Source organism: Leptopilina boulardi, unplaced genomic scaffold, assembly GCF_019393585.1.
Source record: "Leptopilina boulardi isolate dan_hultmark-lab unplaced genomic scaffold, ZJU_Lbou_2.1 LbouV2_162, whole genome shotgun sequence".
NCBI classification, from domain to species: domain Eukaryota; kingdom Metazoa; phylum Arthropoda; class Insecta; order Hymenoptera; family Figitidae; genus Leptopilina; species Leptopilina boulardi.
Window position 1 is genome coordinate 1 of NW_026137710.1, and position 25,421 is coordinate 25,421.

A 25,421-nucleotide genomic window follows, 5' to 3' on the forward strand; every position below is an offset into this window, starting at 1 on the left:
AATGTTAAATCAATGTTATAATGTATATGAGGCAAAATTCCTGAAAAGTCCGAACAAAAAATTAAAATTTGTTGAAAAACAGGATTATACTGGATCAAAAAATGATTTATTATCGAAACGTCTGTAATTTTTTTGTGATTTATTATTAATAAAATAAATCATTTTTTGATCCAGTATAATCCTGTTTTTCAACAAATTATATATACATCTGGATGAAACTAAAACTTATGAAAAAATTTAAAAAGTTCTCGAATTTAATCCATACTTTTCTAAAATGTTGTTATTGTTGGTGAAAGTCTAAAAATCAATTATTATTGAATTTAATAAAATAGTTTTTGAATTAAAACGTTTTTAATTTTTGACTTTTGAAAAAAAAAATTTTTTTCAATGTACAATATTTATAAGTAGAATGCATAAAAATATATAATGATTTTTAAAGCTTTTTTGCCGAGCTACACGCTGTTAATAAAATTTTTTTTTTAAATAACATTTGACCTTGAAATTCAAGGTCAAAATGTTAATTTACGTTTATCTCAAATCGGATTTTTTAAAATTATTTTTAACTATCTCAATGAAAAGCTTGACTAATTTCCTACAAAACATGTAATTTTCAGAGTGGGATCTTTTAAAGTTTTTGAGATATTAATTAATTAATTAATTAATGTTTATAACAAATCAAATATTTTACAAACGAATAAAGTTACCGTAATTATGAAGTTAGTAATTGAAAGTTAACGTAATTCCGCATCCAACGAGCCCTATATGAAGTATTTTGGATAAGTAGATTGTTAATAAACAATTAGTTAACATTGCAATTGTTTATTAACAATCTACTTATCCAAAATACTTCATATAGGGCTCGTTGGATGCGGAATTAGCTTAACTTTCAATTGGTTAGTTGAGATTTACGATAACTTTATTTGTTTGTAAGATATTTCATTTTTTATTGTTATTTAACTAAAATTGAACAAAAATACCTCATATAGGGCTTTTGGATGCTTGTTGTTAGTAAAAAATAAAATATTTTACAAACAAATAAAGTTATCGTAAATCTCAACTAACCAATTGAAAGTTAAGCTAATTCCGCATCCAACGAGCCCTATATGAAGTATTTTGGATAAGTAGATTGTTAATAAACAATTGCAATGTTAACTAATTGTTTATTAACAATTTACTTATCCAAAATACTTCATATAGTGCTCGTTGGATGCGGAATTACGTTAACTTTCAATTACTAACTTCAGAATTACGGTAACTTTATTCGTTTGTAGAATATTTCATTTGTTATAAACATTAATTAATTAATTAATATCTCAAAAACTTTAAAAGATCCCACTCTGAAAATTACATGTTTTGTAGGAAATTAGTCAAGCTTTCCATTGAGATAGTTAAAAATAATTTTAAAAAATCCGATTTGAGATAAACGTAAATTAACATTTTGACCTTGAATTTCAAGGTCAAATGTTATTTAAAAAAAAAAAATTTATTATCAGCGTGTAGCTTGGCAAAAAAGCTTTAAAAATCATTATATATATGTTAACTTTTATGTTTTCTACTTATAAATATTGTACATTGGAAAAAATTTTTTTTTTTAAATTCAAAAATTAAAAACGTTGTAATTCAAAAACTATTGTATTAAATTTAATAATAATTGATTTTTAGACTTTCACCAACAATAACAACATTTTAGAAAAGTATGGATTAAATTCGAGAACTTTTAATTTTTTGTTCGGACATTTCAGGAATTTTGCCTCATATATGTAAGAAATTTTTAAATAAAAAACACATGAAATTAAAATACAATTGTTCTATTTATTTCTTTTATCACAGCCTTTACATTTCCCGACATTTTTTTCTCGAACTTATCAACTATTTACAAATTGTCGAGATTTGGGATCGCATAGTGACCCCACGGTAGAGTATCGGTACTCCCCGGTAACAAATACCGCTTGTCGTCTTGCGGACTTAAAGCTACTTTAACCTGCTTCACAGTTTCAAGATTGTGAAGCCGCGATCGAATATTATATTGTGTTCCGAGTTTGAATGTCAAAATCTCGCAGACATTTTACATAATCATCAAATTGAATTGTCTTTTTAACAACGCCGGCTTTAACACCTTTAGCTTTTTTAATAAAATTTTTATCTTCAACGCGTACACTGTACATCTTACTCCGCAAGCCAACAAATTCAGTTACAATTCTGCCGTTGCACTCATCTTTCATGAGGCCGAGGACTTTTTTGTTGACTTGCGGAATATCATAGACGTTATTCGTGGGATAATCAGATGTATCAAACTTGTCAATATCTTTTTTCATGTCTTTGTAAATATCTTCACACTTGATTTCGTAGATAAGACTGTCTGTATCGGTAAACAGCAGTTTACAAGCATCGCCATATTTTTTTAACATGTAACCATAATGGAAATCGTAAATTAGCGTCTTAGATATATCAAGCACACTTAACCCTACATAGATTGGTTTGTTGAGCAGTACCTCGACTTTGCGCAATTCAATAGCAACCAGATCTTCGTCGAAAATCGCTCGACTTTTGAAATTTGGGCGGGAGATTAGAGCTTCAGCTCCATAGCGGCCGAACCATTTTGTGACGAGTTTAATGTCAACATGTTTGCGGACATTTTCCATCGTCTTGCCGTACACTGCATTGTTCATAAGCTTAAACAAATTCTTTTCGAAGTCATTTTTAGCATTGGTTCGCATCATTGTGTTATAGTCGATGTACGGTTTAAGCCAGGTTGATTGCTTAAACTGCAAGACACGGTGGATTTTCACAGTTTTAATATCGTTTGCCACAACTTGTTTTAGCGTTCGATAATGAATAACATATTTTTCTTTAGGCATGAGAGTGGTTAACAATTTCTCCTGTTTTAACAATGGAGGTTTCTTATTTTCAGCGCAGAATGGCATGTCTTTATGAGTATCATGAATGTCTTTCGGATACTCCAAATCAACTTCTAGGATGTACCCAACAGGGGAATCGTCAGGTACATGAAAATTAAAAGAGTCGTCAACATTTTCAACCCATTTGAAACCGCCATAAGGGAGCGATTGAGCCATTGCCCAGTCATACAAATTGTTGGCATCGAAGTACATGAGATAGCTTGTATCTTCGTTTTTGTTGAAATTCTCCATATATGGATTATTCGCTTTTGCATAGCGGTTGCAACATTGACTAATGCCGCCTCGAATACCCGACTCAACAAACATCATCATATCAATATCGGTTATAAGTTGCAATCCTATGCCAGTATATTTGAGCATAGCATCCCAAGTTAAATCTGGAGTCGTATAATAGTGTGCAGGATCTAACTTGTACGCAATAACACATTGTTCGCGGAAGTTTTCAAAGACATCGGCAAGTAACAATACATCTGTTTTCATGTACAAGTGGACATAGTCGTAGAGATTTTGACAATCAAATTCGGACCAAACTTTCTGCGCATGCTCATAATCTTCATCAGAAATACCGGCATCATAAAGAGTACTGTAAAATTTCTCTTTCGGAGGCAATTCTGTCTCATCTAGCTTACGTTTTGAGTCAAAGTACTCATAGGGGAAAACACCCTTTCGCGTTAATAACTTAATTTTATCTGGATCAGTCACCGTACTGGCAAAAACGGCGTTTACAATTTTATACTCGTCCAAGTAGGATGCGAGTTTTTCTAGGGATGATGCCATGAATCTGAAAGAGTCAATGAATCGAAACTTGACCTCACTCCCCTTGAAATGTTTTGTGAAGGCGATATACTTCTCTTTGTTAATGGGGAGAAGATCAATTTTACCTTCAAAGCTCGTTGAAATCGCGTGAATTATAAAATGGGCGTCATAGCCACTTAAATTGTGGAACACTGCAGGGATCGTTTGACAATCTTGAAAATTTAAATTGCACGACTCATGCGCAGCACCCCTATACTTGCCAGTAAGATGACAATGATCTCGGACTTTTTTATCGCTTGCCGCTATTTTCTGATGACAAATATGGCATATTGTCGCTCGCTTAAAATCGCTGATTTCTTGAGGAGTTCATGCAGACATTGGTATCGGATTTTTAAATACATCATCAATTTTTTCAGCAATCTGCTTTAACTCCCCAGCAAACCATTTAGCTGGATCAGCTTCATGCTTCGGACATGGTACATAAACAGATTGAGATTCGTCGTAGCCACAATTCAAATAATAGCCGATGCTTAATAGCTTATGGCGTTGAAATACTTCAGTCTTACTCAAATTGTTTACATCTTCATCAGCTGGAAGAAGTAAACTTTCACAGTCGGCGTAAAACACATACGGTACTTTCTCTCTATTTTTATAGTTTTTGAACTTGATAATACTGTCTTTCGGCTTCGGTAGCGTTATTTTACACTCATTCACTTTCTTACAATCTTCAATGTGTGCATTAAGTTTTTCTACAGAATATAAATAGTGTAGACATCTATCACAGATCTGCTTTTTACCTTTATGATTTGACAATTGTTTGAATATTAGAGCAGGTAAATTTTTTATCCATACATAATGGAAATTCAAAAAATCACCGCCATCGCATATTACATTTTCTTCAACACTCTCATCCGCATATATATCCGCAACGTAAAAGAGATTTACATGTTTATCTCTTTTCTCCACAGTGAGGTGAAGAGAATGTACTGAAAAGTCCCCGTAATATTTTGATAAACCATAGACATTAATCGAAACATCGTTTAATTTTTCAAATTTCGGGACATTTTTTAACGCTATTGGGAATTCAATCCTTTCGAAATTTAACTCATCTTTAAAATTTTTTAAATTTTCTACACGTTTAGGGTCTAATACTTCAGGATGCAGGGCTGAGAGCACCGCCCACTTGAAACACTCATTATCATCATTGTTTTGCACATTGATACATGCTCGCTTACTTTTAATCTGTGGAGGTAGATCAATGTATGAGCTCGCGCGCATCGGATTGTACTTGTTTACATTGACTTCTAACCTTATAATCAAATGAAGGTTCCAATTTGAACCCTTTGTGTAAAACTCTTCAACGCTGCGCAAAATTGGTTGTTTGATGTTCTCATCGAACCAATCATCTAAGAGAGTGGTGGGGAAAATACTTTTCGCCTTAGAACCAAAAGGTGTAGGCTTAACGACCTCCTCACCATTCTCAACCCTTTTAAAATGTGTGATGAGAACACCATACACCAAGATGGCGCCATGTTTGTTTAGAGCACCCCTAATGTGATCCTGGAAAAGTGTGGACGCATCGTCCGAAAACGCGCTAATATCAATATGTACAAGATTCAGGATCGCATTAGTGTACAATCTGCACGCAAAAGCACTCTCACATTCTTCCCATCGAACGCGTTTATTAATGTCTGGATCACCGATTCCAGAGCCATCTACAACATGTGACTCAAACAAAGCGCGAAATCTGATTATGGATTGCAGAATGCTCACACATCTCTGCTTTTGATGTGTAAAATACATCGATTTGAAAATGCTCGACAACAGATTTTCATATCTCGAGCATTCTGCAATCCATCGTTCAATAAATGATCGTCTTGAGTCGACGTGTCTGAGGATTGGCACCAGCTCCAGAGCTTCCTTGATGAGTGAAATCGTGACGTCACACTCATCGAGGATGGTCTTGTAGTTTGGATGTTTTCGCGGTCCATCGGTGAATGTAGCCTTCCGCTTCATCTCTACACTTGAAATTAAACTTACAAGCTATCAAACTTAACCTAAAAGCGCAAACTTAAAATTAAAATACTTAACCTAGAAAAGAACACACTTAACCTAAGAAATACAAAAGGTAAATACAATAAACACAATAAATATCAAAAAAATACAATAAAAATCAAATAATACAATAAATACAATAAATATCAAAGAAAGACAGTTAGTAAATGGCAAGGGAGACTGCTGCTGCTGGAACACCTGCGAACACAAGAGAAAATGACTCAATTCGCTCGCGATCCCGAATATATACCCGAAATTTTGCTCGCGCATGCGCACTAGAACTTTTACTCCCACTCCTACCTTTCGCACACCCCACTCTTACATTTACCCCAACCCATTCGCGCATGCGTAAAAGAATGTATACGGATATATCAAAAAATGAACTTTTATTAAAAATTAAAAATTAATATTTAAAATAATGGCAGCTTGGCGGCGATGACGCCTTCGTCGCTGTCTTCTCTCTGGGCCGGGTGGTGGTGTCGGCGCCCTGGCCTCTGGTGGAGCTGTCGGCACCCTGACCTCCGGTGGAGGTGTTGGCGCCCTGACCTCCTGTGCCCGGACCCTTGGCCTCACGACAGCCACCGGTCTTCTTGGAGCCTCTGGAGATGGTGGTGGAGGCTCCAGCTCCACCCAGGATGGCGGCGTTTCTGGCCGATGCAAGAAATACCTGAGTGGAGTCCCCGGTGGCGTCGTCGGGAACGGTACCTCGTCGTTAGGATTCTGCAACTAAAAATCGTAATAAGCATCACTGAATTAAAATTTATTAACCAGGAATAATTACGTTGTGCACCTACACCCTTATCACATGGCAGTGGTAGCAATCGCAGCTCTCCATCGTCATCGACCACTTGGGACTAATCTGCTGCTGCGAATGAGCTAGTGCCGCTGAGCTCCTAGATTTAAACGGTCCTATTCCCACCACACGCACTCACCCCACCATGCGATCACCCCACCACGCGCTCTCAACACCTTGTGTGAGCGGCCGTTGAGTGAAGCTCCTACGATTTAAACACGCCGTCGGTAACGCGGTTAATTTAAAAAAATTACAACATAATAGTTAATGTAATAAATTAATTCTGATTAATTTATTACTTAATTGACATATAAAGTTATAAATAATAAGCATTATTAATAATTAATGCACTATAAGTTAAAATATTTAATTTATAACCTGTAAATATAAAAAATTAGGTTTAAATTATTAAACTTACCTTAATTAAAAAAAAACAATTATAATATATATGTGTTATAAATATTTTAACTTGCCTTAACAAATTAATTATATGTTTAAAATATTAATGCAAAGAAAATGTATAACATTAATGTTGAATTAATATGAAATTAATTTTGAATCTAAATAAAGCGTAGAAAAAAAACATAGAAAAACCAATGTGAAAATTTGTAAAAGTGTAGAAATAAAATGTATAAACAATATAACTCATATATATTATTAAGTGTTAAAAAGTAAAATTCAAATCATGCAAAATAAAATACAACACATACAAAATAAAAATATACCACAGTAGATTAGAAAAATATAATAAAAATGTATTTTGAAAATAACAAAAGTAAAATGTATCAAATATATAAAAAATTAAAAATTTTTATACATGCACATTTACAAAAGATATAAAAAACGAAAAACTTCTGTAAATGTGCATGTATAAAAAATTTTTAATTTTTTATATATTTGATACATTTTACTTTTGTATCAAATATATAAAAAATTAAAAATTTTTTATACATGCACATTTACAAAAGATATAAAAAACGAAAAACTTCTTTTACATATGTCCATTTACAAAGAATATAAAAGATATAAGTAATAATAAAATATATCCCGTGTCCGTTTGGAATTCATTCCAAGTGGGGGGAGACAGTAGTTTGTACAAATTTGTGCGAATTTGCTTGTCTCTTGGGGTTTTCTCGCTGGTCCCCCATCGGGCGCGTCCCTAGGTGGTGGATAAGGGCACGCCTCCTAGATATAGGTGGTATCGGCGAAATCAAATAGCCGGCGCGAACCAAAACCAGCATACACGGAGAACTTTCAAAAGAACAGAAAAGAAAGGAAAAGGGGTGAGATAGTGGACTGCTCGGGGACTGTTCCCCTCTGCGGCCGATCGGACTCTTGTCTGCTCTGCCGGTCCTTGCTCCTGCATCACGGAATAGGGGATGAGGATGGATCGCTTGGCTGTGCGGGTTAGAAACCTGGTGTCTTTGAAATATTAAAGACGCCCGGTGCCCAAACGGAGAGCGATGACCAACGGACGGGCTTAAAACCCTGTCGCCTGAAGGTTCCAGCGACCCCACGAAGGAATGTCCGTTAAATCGGTCTTGCGGGATGGGGAAGCTGGTTATCCGATTCCACTGAAATGGATTGCAGGACTCTCGGGCTGGTTGAGCACCAGGTTTGTGTTCTGCGGCCGATGGGATCGGTTTCCCGGGTGGACCACTGTTAACCCCTTCGAGAAAGTTTTTCCACAAACACTTATACATCTTTACACATGCATGTAAGTCACACACACCACATTACACTTACGGACCTCTGCGCACCCTGCCTCGCGGGGCAGTACATTGCGGAGGTCTTTCACACACATAAACCACACACTTACATGCTAGGGGAAGGAACCCCGATAAAAAATACAAAATTTCAAAAAAAAAAAAAAAATGGAAGAAAAAAACTTGGAAAATAAAGTTACCCAGCAGGGGAAGTCGGAAGCCCCAGTGGCGGCGCTGTCCCAGGGTGCGCAAGCAGGCCCTGGAGCGTCGAAATCCTATTACTGCAGTGACTCATCGGTGGCTCACTTGGCCGATGAGTCATTAAATGCATCAAGTGCAAGAAAAGTTGCAGATGAAAAGATGGAGGTGGAAAGCGTGGAGCTACCCACCACCATCGTTGAGAAAGCAAAAAAAATGGAGAACTTGGAGTTGCGGACTGCTTCCCCGGAGGTCGAAGGATGGCGTGCCATCCTTGGATTTCTGGAGAAGCAGTCTGAGGTTGTTGAGCAACTCGTCGACGCACTGAAAATAGTGCGGGACGGGATGCTCAAAAACAACTCCAAGGAAGTGAAGAACAGCGCCAAAGAGGCTTACCTCTACAGTGGGAGTCTTCGAGGCATAATTAAAGATGCAAAAGAGGAGGGAGAGGGCTTCCTACGAAAGTTGGAGGAAGCTGACTCCCTCTCTCAAAAGAGAAATCGGAGTCACCAGGGAGTAAAGTCCCTGGCGACCCCGATTTCGGCAACAAAAGGAAAAAAGAGAGATGCCTCGAGGACTCCCCCTGAGATGGGAGCATTGAAAAAAGGCAAAACAGGCGAGTTGGCCGTAAAGGAAAACCCGCCTGTTGCCAAAACAATTGGAAACAAGAAAGAGACTTCTTCCCAGGTCGACTCTGAGACCTGGCAAGAAGTCAAAAAGAAAAAGAAGAAGAAAGCCTCAGAGGAAAAAGCCAGGGAGTCGTCAAGTCCTAAAGCTGGACGACCCCCAGGTAAAAGGCTAAGAGGAACGGTGGCCATCAGGGTATCCGCGAAGGACGGTCAGTCCTATGCGGATATCCTGAAGGATATGAAAGCGGGGGTCAGGCCCGAAGAGACGAAGACGGAGATTCTGTCAATTCGAAGAACCAGAAGGGATGAAATCCTTCTGGTTCTGAAGAAGGGGCAGGATCTCTCTGGTTTCAGAGGTGCCCTGGCCACCGCTCTCGAAGGAAAGGCGGAGGTGAAGACGTTGGTCTCGACGAGGTCGGTAGAAATACTAGACCTCGACGAGACCATCGTCGACACAGAAGTTGTTGAGGCAGTCCGGGTAACACTGGGCAAGCCAAACCTAGATGTGCCATGCCAAGTCTTCACTCGGTATGGTCATAACAAGATGGCGATTCTGCGACTCCCGGAAACGGAGGCAGAATCCCTTCTTGGGACCGGAAGAGTGAAGATTGGCTGGGTCAATTGCAGAGTCCGTGCCAGGTTAGAAGTAGAGAGGTGCTATAGATGCCTCTGCTACGGCCACCTGGCCGGAGGATGCACTGGCCCAGACAGGAAGGCTGCTTGCTGGAGGTGTGGCAATCCAGACCACCGGAAGACGGGATGCGAAGGCGATGCCAAATGCATCACGTGTTCCGACAGTGGGATGACGGATCTGAAACACCTTCCAGGAAGCAGGGCTTGTCCAGTTTACTGGAAGTTGCTCCAGGACCTAAAGTCCCGAGCTAAGGTTTCTTCAAGTTAACCTCAGGAAAGGAAGAGTCGCGCAAGATCTCTTGATGCAGACTGCCAGAGAGAGAGGAGCTGATGTGCTGCTTTTCAGTGAGCAGTACAAGAAGCCGGGATTCTCTGTCTGGTTTGAGGATGCATCAAGAAGATCAGGTATTCAGGTGTGTAACCCGGACATCACCATTGGTGACTTCCTGGAGACAGATAAGGGATTTGTTTGGGTAGAGGTGGCAGGTGTACGTATATACAGCTGCTACTTCTCCCCAAACGATCCCTTTAAAAAATTCGATGCCGAGGTTCAAGCTCTTGAAGAAAGCGTTAGAGCTTTCGGCGGTGATGTCCTCATTGCGGGAGACTTCAATAGCAAGTCGCCGGAATGGGGAGAGAGCCGCTTAGACAGGAGAGGAACCTTGGTAGCGAATATGGTCGCAGCGAACGATCTAGTGGTGATGAACCGGGGTCAAAAGTTCACGTTCAGGCGCGGGGTATCAGGGTCAATTATCGACTTGACAATCGCGTCGCCCCGCGTGGCTCGTAGAATAAGAGAGTGGAGCGTTCTGGACGAGACGACCATGAGCGACCACCAGTACATTGAGTTTATAGTCTCTGAGAAAAATCTGGGAGGGAACAATAGACTGCAAGGTGGCAGCAAGAAGCCCTCCTGGAATCTCAGAAGACTAAATAGAGAGAGATTAGCGGAGTCTCTAGCCGAGTCTCGGTCTTTTCAGGAACTCGGTTGGACGACGAAGCCAATCACTCTAGAAGAAAAAGTGCGGGAGGCGAGGCGAGTTATTATCGCGGCTTGCAGGAACTCAATGCCTCGCCGGCAGAAAAGAAAAGCTAAAAAAGCTCTGTACTGGTGGAATGACGAGTTAGCCCGCCTAAGAAGAGAATGCCATGCAGCGAGGAGGAAGTATACCCATTCTAAGGGAGACCTCCTGCTGCAAGAAGAGTGGCATAAAGCCAGGCAGATCTTCAAGCGGGCTATAAGGAGTAGCCAAAGAAAGTGTTGGAAGGACCTGATCGGAGAAGTGGAAAATGACCCATGGGGGTTGGCCTTTAGAGTAGTTTCTAAGAAATTAGTTTCGCGGCAAAAAACCCCCGGTCTGGACAATCCGATTTGGGTCCGAAAAATCATACGTGCTTTGTTCCCCCATGTGGAATCTGGCCCCCGAGAGGACTATACTCACTGTGTAGTACAGAGGGAAGAACTCTTCACACTTGAAGAGCTTAAAAAGGTGGCAAAGACGTTGAAAAATGGCAAAGCGCCAGGCAATGATGGAATACCCAACGAGATTCTTAAAGAAGTTATCGCTGTGTATCCGGAGCTACTTCTCGACGTCTTTAATACATGCCTGGAGTGTGGAAGGTTTTTCAGTGACTGGAAAACACAGAAGTTGGTCCTCCTTAGGAAGGGGGATAAACCTCTAGATAAAGTCTCATCGTTTAGACCAATTTGTTTATTGGACACGATGGGTAAACTTCTAGAGGGAATGATTCTGGAGAGACTACAGAGAATCCTGGTAGGCGAAAGTAGCTTATCCGAAAACCAGTTTGGCTTTAGAAAAGGCCGGTCAACGGTAGACGCGATTTTAGCGGTTGTTGAAAAGGCAAATAAAGTCAAATCAGGGAAGAAGAAGGGATTTTGCGCACTCGTAGCCATAGACATACGGAACGCGTTCAATTCCGCGAGATGGGATATTAGTATCGAGGCGATGAAACGTAAAGGGGTGCCAACCTATCTGTTGCGAATGATAGATGACTATCTTAGCGACAGATGGGTTGTGTACGAGAGCGATGCATGTCATATCAAAGAAGAGATGACATGCGGAGCTCCCCAAGGATCGAAGGTAGGTCCAACCATATGGAACGTCATGTATGACGGTTTCCTTAGGTTGGACTTACCGGAAGATACGTTTCTAACCGGGTTCGCGGATGACGTGCTTTTAGTATGCTGTGCGGACGAGATAAATCTTTTACAGATAAAACTCGATGATAGTCTGCGACGAATAGGGTTTTGGTTGGACCGACATGCCCTGAAAATGGCCGTCGAGAAAACCGAGGCTCTGCTCGTCACAGACCGGAGAGACTTCCGATTCCCGCGGTTGGAAATTGGAGGATCTGTAGTTTCATGGGGGACAAAATTGAAGTACCTGGGAGTGACGTTGGACAAACGTTTGAGTTTCGGACAACATATTAACATCTCGTCACTCCAAGCCACCGAATGCATGGGAAACCTTTCGAGGATGATGCCCAATATCGGTGGCCCCAGGGAAAAGAAACGTAGACTAGTGGCGACTGTGGTTCAATCAAAGCAGCTTTATGCTGCTCCTGTTTGGGCCTCGGCCCTAAAGTTCCACAGCATCTCTAACAGGCTCCTCGCGGTCCAGAGAGACCCGGCACGGAGAATTGTGTCAGCCTTCAGAACGGTGTCTACTTGCGCTGTTCTGGTACTCGCTGGATTACCGCCAATAGATTTATTGGCGATGGAAAGGAAGGAGATCTTCCATCTTAACAAAGATCTGGCGGGTACTTCAGAGCATAGCGATAGACTCAAAGCGATAATACGCCGAGAGTCCAGAAGTAGACTCGTTCAGAAATGGCAGGAGAGATGGGATGGGGAATCTAAAGGTAGGTGGACCTACCGCCTGATTCCCCTCCTCGCCACATGGTTAGATAGGAAGCACGGTGAAGTTGGCTACTACCTTACACAAGCGTTGTCAGGTCATGGTTGTTTCGGACAGTATTTTCATCGATTTAAAATAGAAGCAGAAGCGAGATGTGTGTATTGCAACGGTTCGGGTGTCGACGAAGCAATACACACTGACGACGCGGAGCACACGCTCTTTTTCTGCGGGCACTGGCGTGAACTTAGGTTAGCCATGTTCTCGGCTGTGGGCACTGAAGTCACACCCGAGAACATGGTTTCTATTATGTTGCAGAGCGCGGACTCTTGGAGGAGCGTCGAGTCCTTCATTACAACCGTAATGAGGACGAAGGAGGACGACAGGAGGAGGTTGACTTTGAGAAATCCTGCTGCTCGGCTGGGTGTGCGAGCGGGACGGGGGAGACCTTAACAGGCTCTCCTTCTTCTAGCGCTAGCACTCAGTTAAGGATTTAGGACCGAGAGCAACGGTAAGGAGACTTCCACTGGCGATGTATAAAGCTAACAGCAGTTCCGCCAGTGGAGTTTAAGTCTCAAAAAGGGTGTGGTTTTTAGTGAGTCGACCAGAACAAGAGCGGTCATCCCCACATAACCTAGGAGTACGGGCTCCAGGTATCTGACTTGGAAGTAGGCCTCCAAGGTTATGCAGATTTTCCACTTCCCTCGTAAAAAAAAAAAAAAAAAAAATAATAATAATAAAATATACATACGTATAAGTTATATAAATAGAAAAATAATATTCTAAAACGTTTCTAAATAAAAAAAACATAATAACAACACTTTTTTTCTATAGATATATAACTTATACATCTATACATTTAATTATTATTCACCTCTTTTACATTCTTTTTGTAAATGTATAGATGTATAAGTTATATATAGAAAAATAATATCAAAACGTTTCTAAAGAAAAAAAAACAACAAAAACATTTTTTTTTCATACCGGAAAAAAGAAACGATTGAAATAACCTGCTATAGCCTGAGATCATGCTAAAAACAAAAACACTTTTTTTATACAGTAAAAAAACAATTGAAAAAACCTGTTGCATTCGTAAATTATTTAAAAAAAATCGGACAAGTGCGAGTTACACTCGCACTGAAATCGAGGGTTCCGTACTCGAAGCGAACTTATTTGGTATAAAAACAAATGTTTAAAAAATATGTGTTGTATGACAACTAATATAAGTGATACAAAAAGGAACAATTTTGTAAAATTCAAGAAAATTGTTCCTCTTCGTATCACTTATATTAGTTGTCATACAACACATATTTTTTAAACATTTGTTTTTATACCAAATAAGTTCGCTTCGAGTACGGAACCCTCGATTTCAGTGCGAGTGTAACTCGCACTTGTCCGATTTTATTTTTTAAAAAATATTTTACTAAAAAAATATAAGAAACATAATTTTATTTCAACTCGCAATATTTTTATTGTATTTACATTTTAAAAATATATTAAATATTAAATTTTATCTTTCTAAGTCAAAAAGAGATAAAACTTAAGATATTGATATAAGGCTAGTAGCTGCTTGTCAAGGAAAAATCGAAAGTTATCTAAAAAATAAAATTTGTTTATTAATTCCAGAAAAATCAACTCCAATCATCCTCGCTATATTTTTTTTGTAATCTACACGTAAAAATACGTCAAAATATATAAATTTGAATCACTGTAGAAAAACTTTTTTCGTTTTTTGCGAAAAATACATTTTTTTCTGAAATTTATCATTTTTCTTCAAAAATTTGATAAAAATTGATCATCAACTCCAATCGCGCTTACATTTTTTCCCTGTATTTTTCACGCAAAAATTGAGTTTTACAGCAAGTATGAACAGTCTGGATTGAATATTGTGTGCGCTAGGGAGAATAAATCATTTTTTTCGAAATTTTTGATTTTTCCTTGACAACGCTATGTAAATTAATCCGAATCAAGTTCGCTATAATTTTCCTGTAATTTTCACGTAAAAATACGTAAGTGTGTCAAATTTGAGCTCTTTATGTTAAAAGATGTGGCCGCTAGGGGGGGGGTACATACTCATTTTTAGGTATTTTTCGTAAAAATTCATGGGTTTTCCTTGACAACGCTATGATAATCAACTCCAATCATGCTCGCTATATTTTTTTTGTAATCTACACGTAAAAATACGTTAAAATATATCAATTTAATTTCCTTTAAATAAAATTTTGTTCGTTTTTGGTGGAAAAATACATTTTTTTCCTAAAATTGTCATTTTTTCTTGAAAAACTTGATAAAAAGTTAATCATCAACTCTAATCGTGACCGCTTTTTTTTCCCTGTATTTTTCCCGTAAAAATACATTTGTATACTAAATATGATCTGTCTGGGTTGAATATTGTGTGCGCTAGGGAGAATAATTATTTTTTTCGAAATTTTTGATTTTTCCTTGACAACGCTATGTAAATTAATCCGAATCAAGTTCGCTATAATTTTCCTGTAATTTTCACGTAAAAATACGTAAGTGTACCAAATTTGAGCTCTTTATGTCAAAAGATGTGGCCGCTAGGGGGGGGGTACATAGTCATTTTTAGGCATTTTTCGTAAAAATTCATGGTTTTTCCTTGACAACGCTATGTTAATCAATTCCAATCAAGTTCGCTATAATTTTCCTGTAATCTACACGCGAAAATACATATGTGTACTAATTTTCAGCCCTCCAGATAAATTTATGTGGCCGCTAGGGGGGGGGTACACGATTTCAAAAAAACCGATATTAATAGGGTTCCGAACCGAGTACGGAACCCTAAAAACAAGAACACTTTTTTTTATACAGTAAAAAAAACAATTGAAAAAACATGTTGCATTCAGAGATTATTTAAAGTAAATAAAAAAAACAAAAACACTTTTTTTTGTATGCAGGAAAAAAAACGAATGAAAAAGCCTGTTACATTCAGAGATTATTTAAAGTAAATAAAAAAAACAAAAACACTTTTTTTCTTTTTATGCAGGAAAAAAAATGATTGAAAAAACCTGTTAAAAAAAAATCATAAAATTTTTGAAAATAGAAAAAAGTTATTAAAGAGAAGCTAGCGCCTCTTTTTTGATGACGCTGTAGTCAACGTCTTCATGGCTTTTGTAAGTCGCTGGCGGGCTGTTCCTCTCAGAGGAAGAGCCGCAATTTTGATGGTACGCCTTGGTGCCGGTGCTGGTGGTTGTTGCTGTAGAGCTACTCTCGGTACTGGTTGCCGCGGATCCACTTTCGGCACGTGAGCAATACGATGTATTGCCGATCGCTGTGGAATTGTCCTCTGTGCCGATACATGAAGAGGTTGTCGTGGTGCCTGCACAGGTCGTTGTTGTCGTTGTGCCGGTACAGGTCGTTGTTGTTGTGGTGCCGGCACAGGTTGCAGAGCCAGTACCTCACCCGGTGTAGGTTCACCCAAGTGATCAACATTTGCCTTATCGAGAGGTATTTGTGCAGATAATGGTGGTGGAATCGCCAACCTCGTCCGTGTTTGCACACGGATCCACGGAGCTGGATCAGGATTATTGTCTTCGACGGATGGAATTTGGTGATTTAACATTATTAAAGCCTCTGCTGCGACAATCTCATTATTCATTCTTTCCTCCAATAGTCCTGGGATAACTTCCTGTGGTAATTGTACATCATCTAAGATGATATTCTCTATTAAATTATCGTCCATGCCCAGAACTTCCTCTAAAAGATCGTTCGGAATTACTTGTGGTTGATTAACCAAAGGGAGCTGATCCCACCTCCCTTGTGGTCTTATGAAAAGTTCCGGTCGTTCTGGGTCATAAACTTCATTTCTCATTCTTTCCAGCTCTATAATCATCTGATTCTGAAAATATCAATATTTAAATAAAAAAACATATTTTTACTCATTTTTAATGAAAAAGTGTAAATATATGAATATTTAAAATATTTATTAATTATAAATTTTTCTGTTAGACCAGGATCATGTGATAATTTAACAAGCATTTTTTCTTGGTGTAAAAAAACTTCTCAATCGACTATAATTTACATACTCTAAAAAATGTTTGTTCAAAACTATAAACCGATTGTAAAGTTATTTTCGTTTGAATTTCGTTTAAATCTTAAATTATAACGATAGATGAAGTAAAAATAAAACTAAAAAATTTACATAAAGCGAGATCTGATATTGTACAAAATTGACATGTTAGGTTATAAGATTGACTTGAATATTTGTCAATAAAAAATATTTGTAGAAAGTTTTACTATTGAGTTTAGATTTATGAATTAAATATCACTTTAAGTTAAGTTTTATATACAAAAGAAATTTTACTCATAAATTTGACAGGTAAGGTTATGTTTAGGTAATAAGAATATAGTGTATAACATTAAAATAAACGTTTTGAAACTGTTATTATTTATTTAAAGTTAAATATTTAAGTTCCAAATCACTTTAAATTAAATTAAACTTAACATACAAAAGAAATTTCACTGATAATTTTGACAGGTAAGGTTATGTTCAGGTAACAAGAATATAGTGTATAACATTAAAATAAACGTTTTGAAACTGTTATTATTTATTTAAAGTTGAATTTTTAAATTAAAAACCACTTTAAGTTTAACTTTACTCACATTTTCACGATGAATATGACGGAAGCGGCATGCCCCGTCGTTGCAATTGCATATAATCATATTTAACGGATCCTATAGAAATAAACATATATGTATACAATTATTCTGCAGTATGAATGTATGTTTATTATTAATTAAACATGTATTTCATACTTACCATAGTAAATATATTTTTATTATAAAACACGAGGCACCACTTTAATAACGCGTTTTGTTTATTCTCAGGGTTAGGTTAGTATAAACATGGTGGCTCAGGGATGACACAATTAAAAAGTTTACCACATTTTTCACAATTTATTTAAAAGTTTTAATTCTCAATGTCATTATAGTTAATAAATTAAAAGAATGTTTCAGTAAACTATACAATTTAGAAATTATTTTTTAAAAAGTATAAAATAGTATATCTTAATCATTTAAAAATGTGAAACTTTAAAAATTCCCGCGACACACTAAAGATACAGGAAGAGGAGGAAATCACAAAAATAAAGTTTACATGTAAATTTAAATAAATATTTCTTATATATTAATATTATTAATAATATATTAGTATTATATATTTATATTTAGAATTTAAGACAAACAACATTTTTCTTATAATTTTCAACATAAAACATAACAAATGTTTTATTATAGAAATAAACCAATGGGAACGTTCGATTCTTTCAGGGCTGGTGGCATTTCGAGAGTATCGAAAATCAAATTCAAGTCGGCGCGAAAGACAATTTGAATTCAAAATTTCTAAACTTAGTATTAAGGAATTTAATAATAATTGAACTTACCTAATTAGTTACAATAGCTGTAATAATTTTAATACATGATAAAATAGTTATAAATAGAAAATATTAGTAATAATTAATAGTAGTAAATAGATTATAAGTACTAATAATAAATTAATAAAAAGTATAATAGTTAAAAATAAATAAGAAATAGTAATAATTAATAAAAGGATTATGAATAAATAATAAGTACAAATAATTAATAAAAAAATAACACAATAGTTATAAAAAAATAATAAATAATTAAACTTCCTTTAGTTCATTATCAAACATAAAAATTTCTAAACAATTAATTATAAATAATCTTGTAATAATTAGTCACAAAAATTAATAGACAATTATTATTAAACATTTTAACCAGCCAAAATTTAAAAATTCATGAAGCTCAATTGAGCTTGTGGGGATTGTGGTATGATAAAATAGAGTTCCTAGATGTTTCTTTCTCATATGAAGCGAGAGCGACTTTTCTCTCACACAGCGAGTGAGAAGAGAGATATGCGCGCGTTTTACGGGTTGCGTTTGAAATGTACAGTTGCGTCTGGAACCACACAAAATACCTGGAGATTTCTGAACAAGAATTTCCACAAAAATGTGAAAAACTTTGCGAGAAATCGAAAAAGGATTTTGGAGCACGTGTTCAAGCGACGCTACGCCATTTCACACCATTGGAGACGGCATCATCTTTTTCACTCGCCTTTTCCTTTTGCTTATTACTAAAGTTTATTCACTTCCAAGTATTCCGGATCCATTTTCAAATATTATTTTTCCTCAATTTTCCAAATTTTTTCCAAAAATTTTTTTTGATAAAATTTTTTTTGGCACTCATGTTCAAAAATTTCACAGTTGGTTCCAGCCAACAAGGACGCTATAGGCATTTTAAAATAGTGTAGGACTTTGAAGGAAGTCTATAGAAGCCAGATTATTTCTTTTTCCTTGACATCGTCTGGGAGAAATTAACAGTTCCTGAGACCTGTATAGGACGCACATTTCCTGACGAGCTGGGAATTATGTTTAAAACGCTTGGAAACCGGCGCATGGGCAGACTATTCTGAGCCCATGCAACAGGTGCGTAACGCATTCAATTTTCCTGTTTAGCATTAACGGTTTTCCTCCCATTAAAATAAATAATTTTTTCACGCTCGTCTCTTGTCTCAAAAACACTACAAGCCATAAGGCGCCAAAGGCTTGAAGTCACACTGTAAGGGAGACCAGGATACAGTCCAAGCAAACACGACATTTTTTTTTCAATGGACCAAGGGTACTGGAGCATCTTAAAGGATCGTGTGTTTAATTGTCGGGCCCATTTTTATAGTTGTGAGTATAGAAAGTAATAGTGGTTCCCGACCAACTCCGGTAATACATATTAAGATAGCACAATTTAAAATTTTTACATTAAATAACTAAAATACTTTTATTTTTATTTATAAATTAAAGAAATTTTCTTCCGTTAAAGTGTTTATAATCAGGCAGTTTGTGCATATTTTAAACGTAATATTCTCTTATTTTCTATTTTTTTTTTTAAATTTTTTATTTAGGCAATTTTTTTTATTTTCTTATCTATTTTAAAACCAAATAAATAAAATTTTTTTCTCCTTTTTGCACCATCCTGATTTTTTTATTTATTTTTTTCTCTCGTTTTCTTTTATTTTTTTTTATCAAATAAAGGAAATATATTTTTTGTGCTCCCTTGTGTCACTCATTCAATTAGGAACTGTTTATTTTATTTTTTTTATAATAGCGTCCATATTTTAAATGTGATGTTTGTATAGTTTGATGTTATATGTGATTGTTCAATTTGCTCTGTGCATTGCTCGCTTGCGTTAAATAATCAACAAAATTTTTTTTAAATAACATCAGTTGTGCTTTAAAATTTTTTCTCAGGCTAGTTTTTTTTTTGCAAATAGTCGTAATATTTTTTATTCTTTCGGAGGATAATCTTGATTCGAATTGATTTTAAAATTGAAATAAATTTTTTTTTTTTCTCTTATTGCCTTGATCGACGGTTTTTAGTTTTTTTCTTTTTATCATGGATCGTGCGAATAGCGACGATTTTTTAACTGACGATGGTTCCGTTCACGATGAAGTGCCCGGCGCCGTCCCTCAGAACAATGGAAGATTTCGGCAAATGCTTAAATTGCCTGGATTTTACCACCAGGAACCAGCGGTATGGTTTGCGGAAATCGAGTTGCTTTTTGATTATGCGGGAGTTCGTACAGAAAAAACTAAAGCCGGGGCTGTCCTGGCCGCATTAGAATTCGATACGGTCATGACAATCAGCGATATTATCACACAACAAACTCCTCCAGCAGACATTTACCAACAAATTAAACAACGACTGATAACTAGCTTTGCGGTCTCGTCAGAGTCGCGATTACGACAATTATTAAAGGGAGAATTATCTACTGAGGGAAAACCATCGTTAATTTTAAATCGCATAAAAAACCTAAGTCAAGGTAAATGCGGTGAGGAAATAATAAAAGCTGTGTTCTTGGATCAGTTGCCTAACAATTGTCGATCAGCTTTGGCCTTGAGCGAAGTTAGAGAGATTGATAAATTAGCCGAACTCGCCGATCGTTTTGTCGAAGCCTCCGGTCAGGGTAGTTCTTCTCAAGTTTCTGCAGTCTCTTCCGAAAATTCAAACGATGAATTATTAAAGATGATAGAAGCTTTGTCGGCCAAGGTTGACGCAATTTCAGCTCCGGGTAGATTCCGTCCAAATCAACGTTCAAACTTCTATAACAGAGGAAATAGAAGTAAATCAGCTGGTAATAGAAATTTTAACAACAATAAAAATTTTAATAGAAATCCAAATTATAAAAATCAAAATTTTAAACAAAATAATTCACAAAAGAACCTTAATGGCAACGAATCACAATTATGTTTTTATCATTCCAAATTTGGAAATAAAGCAAATAAATGTATTCCTCCATGTATTATGCAAGCTAGCACGAGTTCGGGAAACTGAAAAAGCCGCGTCAAGTTAATATGATAGTCAACAATTCTTTTTCAAAACGGTTATACATTCAAGATCGCGTTACGGGAATGAAATTTTTAATAGATACCGGTTCGGATTTGTCATTGGTTCCGGTAAATGCCAAGCACAAAGGGAAGGTTTCCGATTATGTCATTTATGCTGCGAATAATTCGCAGATAAATACATTCGGAAACCGCCATTTAGCCGTAGATTTAGGCCTTGGTCTCAATTTGCCATGGAATTTCTGTGTCGCTTCCGTGCCGTATCCTATAATTGGTGCCGATTTTCTCGCACATTTTGGTTTGTCGGTTGATCTTAAAAATCGCGCCATAGTGAATTTAATCTCGGGCTGTAACGCGAAAGGTTACCTCAAAAGGGCTGATGTTACGGACATCAGCTCAATAGATAAGAATATACCGTTTTATAAAATAATTTCGAAATATCCGGAAATCACGCATGAAGTTCGACAGGATATCACAACAAATCACGGCATTTTTCACCACATTGTGACGAAAGGTCCGCCAGTTTCTCAACGTCCGCGTCGACTTCCTCCTAACAAACTTGCGGCAGCAAAGGCCCATTTTAAATCCCTGGTCGAATCAGGTAAATGCAGAGCCTCTAGTGCTGCTTACGCTTCTCCCATCCACATGGTCCTAAAAAGCGATGGTCAGTGGAGAGTTTGTGGAGACTACAGACTTCTTAATACAGTTACCGTTCCGGATAAATTTCCCATACCTTTTTTACATGATTTCGCTATAAATTTAAATAAAAAAAAAATATTTACGAAACTTGACTTATACGCGGCTTATCATCAAATACCAGTATTTCCCGAGGATGTACCCAAGACTGCAGTAACGACGCCGTTTGGACTGTTTGAGTTCCTGTATATGCCATTTGGTTTGAGGAACGCAGGACAGACATTCCAGCGGTATATGTTTCAAGCCTTGGGTGATCTAGATTTTGTTTTTGTTTATTTGGACGATATTCTCATAGCGTCCAAAGATTTAAAGGAGCATGAGTATCACCTGGATATCGTTTTTAATCGTTTAAAGAATTTTTCTCTTAGCTTAAACTTAAAGAAATGTATCTTTGGTCAAACGGAAATAGAATTTTTGGGACATTTAATCGACCAAAACGGTTTTCGACCTACGCGGGAAAAAACAAGAGCCATAACCGATTTCGAAAAACCTCGCACTATTCATGACCTCCGTCGTTTTCTCGGATTAGTGAATTTTTATCGCCGTAATATTCCACACGCCGCTCAAATCCAGCAACCTCTTAATGCATTTTTGCATGACTCACGTAAAAATGACAAACGTGAGATTGTCTGGACTACTGTTGCTGAAAAAGCCTTTAGTGCGGTTAAAGAAGCGTTGGCCCACGCAACATTGCTTGCTTTTCCGTCCACCAATGCACCTACACGTCTGGTAACGGATGCTTCGGATTTGGGGATGGGAGCGACTCTCGAGCAATATTTGAACAATTCGTGGCACCCATTAGCCTTCTTTTCACGAAAATTTAACTCGGCTCAACAAAAATATAGCGCGTATGATCGCGAACTAACGGTAATTCACGAGTCGGTCAAATATTTTAGATATTTTTTGGAGGGTCACGAGTTTGTGATTTGTACGGATCATAAACCGTTGATCTTTGCTTTTCAAAAGAATCCGGATAAGGCCTCACCTAGGCAACAGAGACAGCTCTCATTTCTCTCACAGTTTACATCTGTGATCGAATATCTTCCCGGTACGGATAATGTCGTAGCGGATGCATTATCTCGCGCAGATGCTATTACTTTTTCGCCAGAAATAGAGTTGGCAGAGCTTTCTCAGGCCCAAATTAACGATGAGGAATTAAAACAATTGTCCCATAATAATTCTTCACTAAAATTAAAAAGATTAGACTGGAATAAGGTCTCACTTATATGTGATGTATCGGGAGATAATGTCCGTCCATATATTCCGCGTTCTCTCCGCAAGCGAATTTTTAACTTAATGCACAATTCTGCTCACCCGGGGGGAAAAATAACGGACAGATTAATTAGAAAAAAATACGTTTGGCCACTTATGAACAAAAACATTAAAGATTGGTGTCGAGAATGTTTGCATTGTCAACGTGCAAAAGTCTCCAGACACACCACTGTTCTTCCTTCTCACTTTATAGCGCCTGATAGTCGGTTCCGTCATGTCCACATGGACATTATCGGTCCCCTACCAGTTTGCGACGGTTATAAATACTGTTTAACCTTAATCGACAGGTTCTCTCGATGGCCGGAGGCTATTCCGCTTAAGGATATAGAGGCTATGACGGTTTGTCGTGCATTTTTTGATTATTGGATCTCGCGTTTCGGTTCTCCGGAAACACTTTCGACGGATCAAGGCAGCCAATTCGAGTCGCGAATTTTCGCCGCGCTCCTCAAAATGACAGGTTGCAATCGAATTCGCACAACCCCTTATCACCCAGCAGCGAATGGTTTAATCGAACGGTGGCACCGCACACTAAAAGCCGCGATAATGTGCCACAGTAACACAAAATGGACACATTCATTGTCAACCGTTATGCTTGGGTTACGGAACAATGTTCTGGATTCGGGGGCATCGCCGGCCGAATATCTTTACGGAACCACTCTCAGAATTCCGGGCGAATTTATTCTTCCAGAGGATTTCTCTGCTGACCGTCAAATATTCATCGAGGAGTTCAGAGAACACATGAAAATGGTTAAACCGGTGCCCGTCGAGCACAGGCATAAGAGGAAAATATTTTTCTTTAAAGATTTGTATAAATGTTCACATGTTTTCATTAAAATCGGTACGATTAAAAAAGCACTCGAATGCCCTTACTCTGGTCCACACAAAATAATTAAACGTATTTCGGACAGAGTTTTTGAAGTTGATATAAACGGTAAAAACAAACAAATTTCTGTTGAAAATTTAAAACCCGCATTTTTCGCGGTTAATAATGATTTAAATAGTAGTGAGAAATCGAGTAATGTTCAGACAAATTTTTCTTCGACTGAGCAGAACATATCTGCACCAAAGACTTCGCAAAATAATGAAAATTTAATCGTGAAACCAGTGCTACGCACTTATATTAACAAAAAAATGGTTTCATTCAAAACTTAAAATGATATTTTTAGTAATATTTGTTTTTAGAATATAAGCGTAACTAAAGAATCGAAACAAAAAGACTGATATGACTGCGATATTTTTTTGAGAAAAACTAGCGATATCTCTTTTATCTATTATTTTTTACGAATCTTATATTTTTGTGCGAAGTTATATTTTTTTTTTAAACAAATGATTATATAATATTTAATGTATTTATGACTTACCATGGTATCAAATAGTCAATCGACGTCGTAATATTAATCCTTGTATTGTTTTGTTATTTTTATATTTTAATATTGTTTAATGTTACACTTTCACTAAAATTTTTTTGTCAAAAAACCAAACTACGATCACACAAAAATTTTTTACACTTTCTTAAAAATAGTATTCTTATTTTTTTAAATTAAAAAGTATTCCTCAACTTTGAAATAATCGTTTACACTTAGGGGGGAGTACTGTGGGGATTGTGGTATGATAAAATAGAGTTCCTAGATGTTTCTTTCTCATATGAAGCGAGAGCGACTTTTCTCTCACACAGCGAGTGAGAAGAGAGATATGCGCGCGTTTTACGGGTTGCGTTTGAAATGTACAGTTGCGTCTGGAACCACACTGAGAGTGTCACGTTTTTACGTACTATTAATAAAACGAATTAATCAGTTCATATTCTTTTATTAATTAACCCCAAGTTTTTATGGAACACAATAATGTGGTGATTCCCTTCTGGAATACAAATTAAATATTGAAAAATAAATTTAAAATTATTGAGAATCCCACAAGCTAATAGATAGTGGCGCCATCTGTTGGGTGTCCGCTGAACTACCTCGGTCGGTAAAACAAAATGGCGGCCAAGCAAATTTAAATTGTCAAATAAATTTTTAAATTTCCCGCCAAGTGCTCTGTCAGTAAAACAGTTTCCCACATTACCAACCGGGTTTGAATTCGGCTCTCACTTACCGGCTGCTGATAACCAAAAAAATGCAGGTTTTAAATTTTTTATGAATAGTATATTTAATTATGAAACTTTTAAGCCTTCATAGACCTCGATCGGATAAAAAATGACAATTCTACACTAGATTTATTGAACAAAGTACTTTTTCACTTTTAGTATATTTTCAAGTGATTTCGATCTATATCAGTTTTGTATAAAACTAAGTTAAGCGAAGCTGACCAAAATGAGTACTCGGGGGTTTTCGTGGTGGCTGATTACGAATCTGAGGTCAGCTTTTGAAAATTGATAATGGCGGATCCGTATATTATAATTTTATTTACGTTATCGCTTAGTGACAATATCTATAGTCTGGTTTGATTTTATTTCAAATAGTACTATATTTTATATAATTGGAAACTCCCCCACGAAAACTACCGAGTACTCATAATAGA

The 25,421-nt window shown here is 36.9% G+C and overlaps 2 protein-coding genes across 2 annotated transcripts; both read right to left on the reverse strand.

Annotated features, from left to right (window-relative positions):
* Window positions 1-2,021: 2,021 nt before the first annotated feature.
* On the reverse strand, window positions 2,022-3,695 carry LOC127276959 (uncharacterized). Its single transcript, XM_051297719.1, has one exon. The coding sequence runs from the start codon at window positions 3,693-3,695 to the stop codon at window positions 2,022-2,024; it is 1,674 nt and encodes a 557-aa protein (XP_051153676.1).
* A 2,430-nt stretch (window positions 3,696-6,125) lies between these two features.
* Window positions 6,126-8,225, reverse strand: LOC127276961 (uncharacterized). Its single transcript, XM_051297721.1, has 2 exons — window positions 8,010-8,225; window positions 6,126-6,455 (listed from the first exon to the last, which is right to left on the reverse strand). The coding sequence occupies exons 1-2, from the start codon at window positions 8,223-8,225 to the stop codon at window positions 6,126-6,128; spliced, it is 546 nt and encodes a 181-aa protein (XP_051153678.1).
* Between the last annotated feature and the right edge of the window lie 17,196 nt (window positions 8,226-25,421).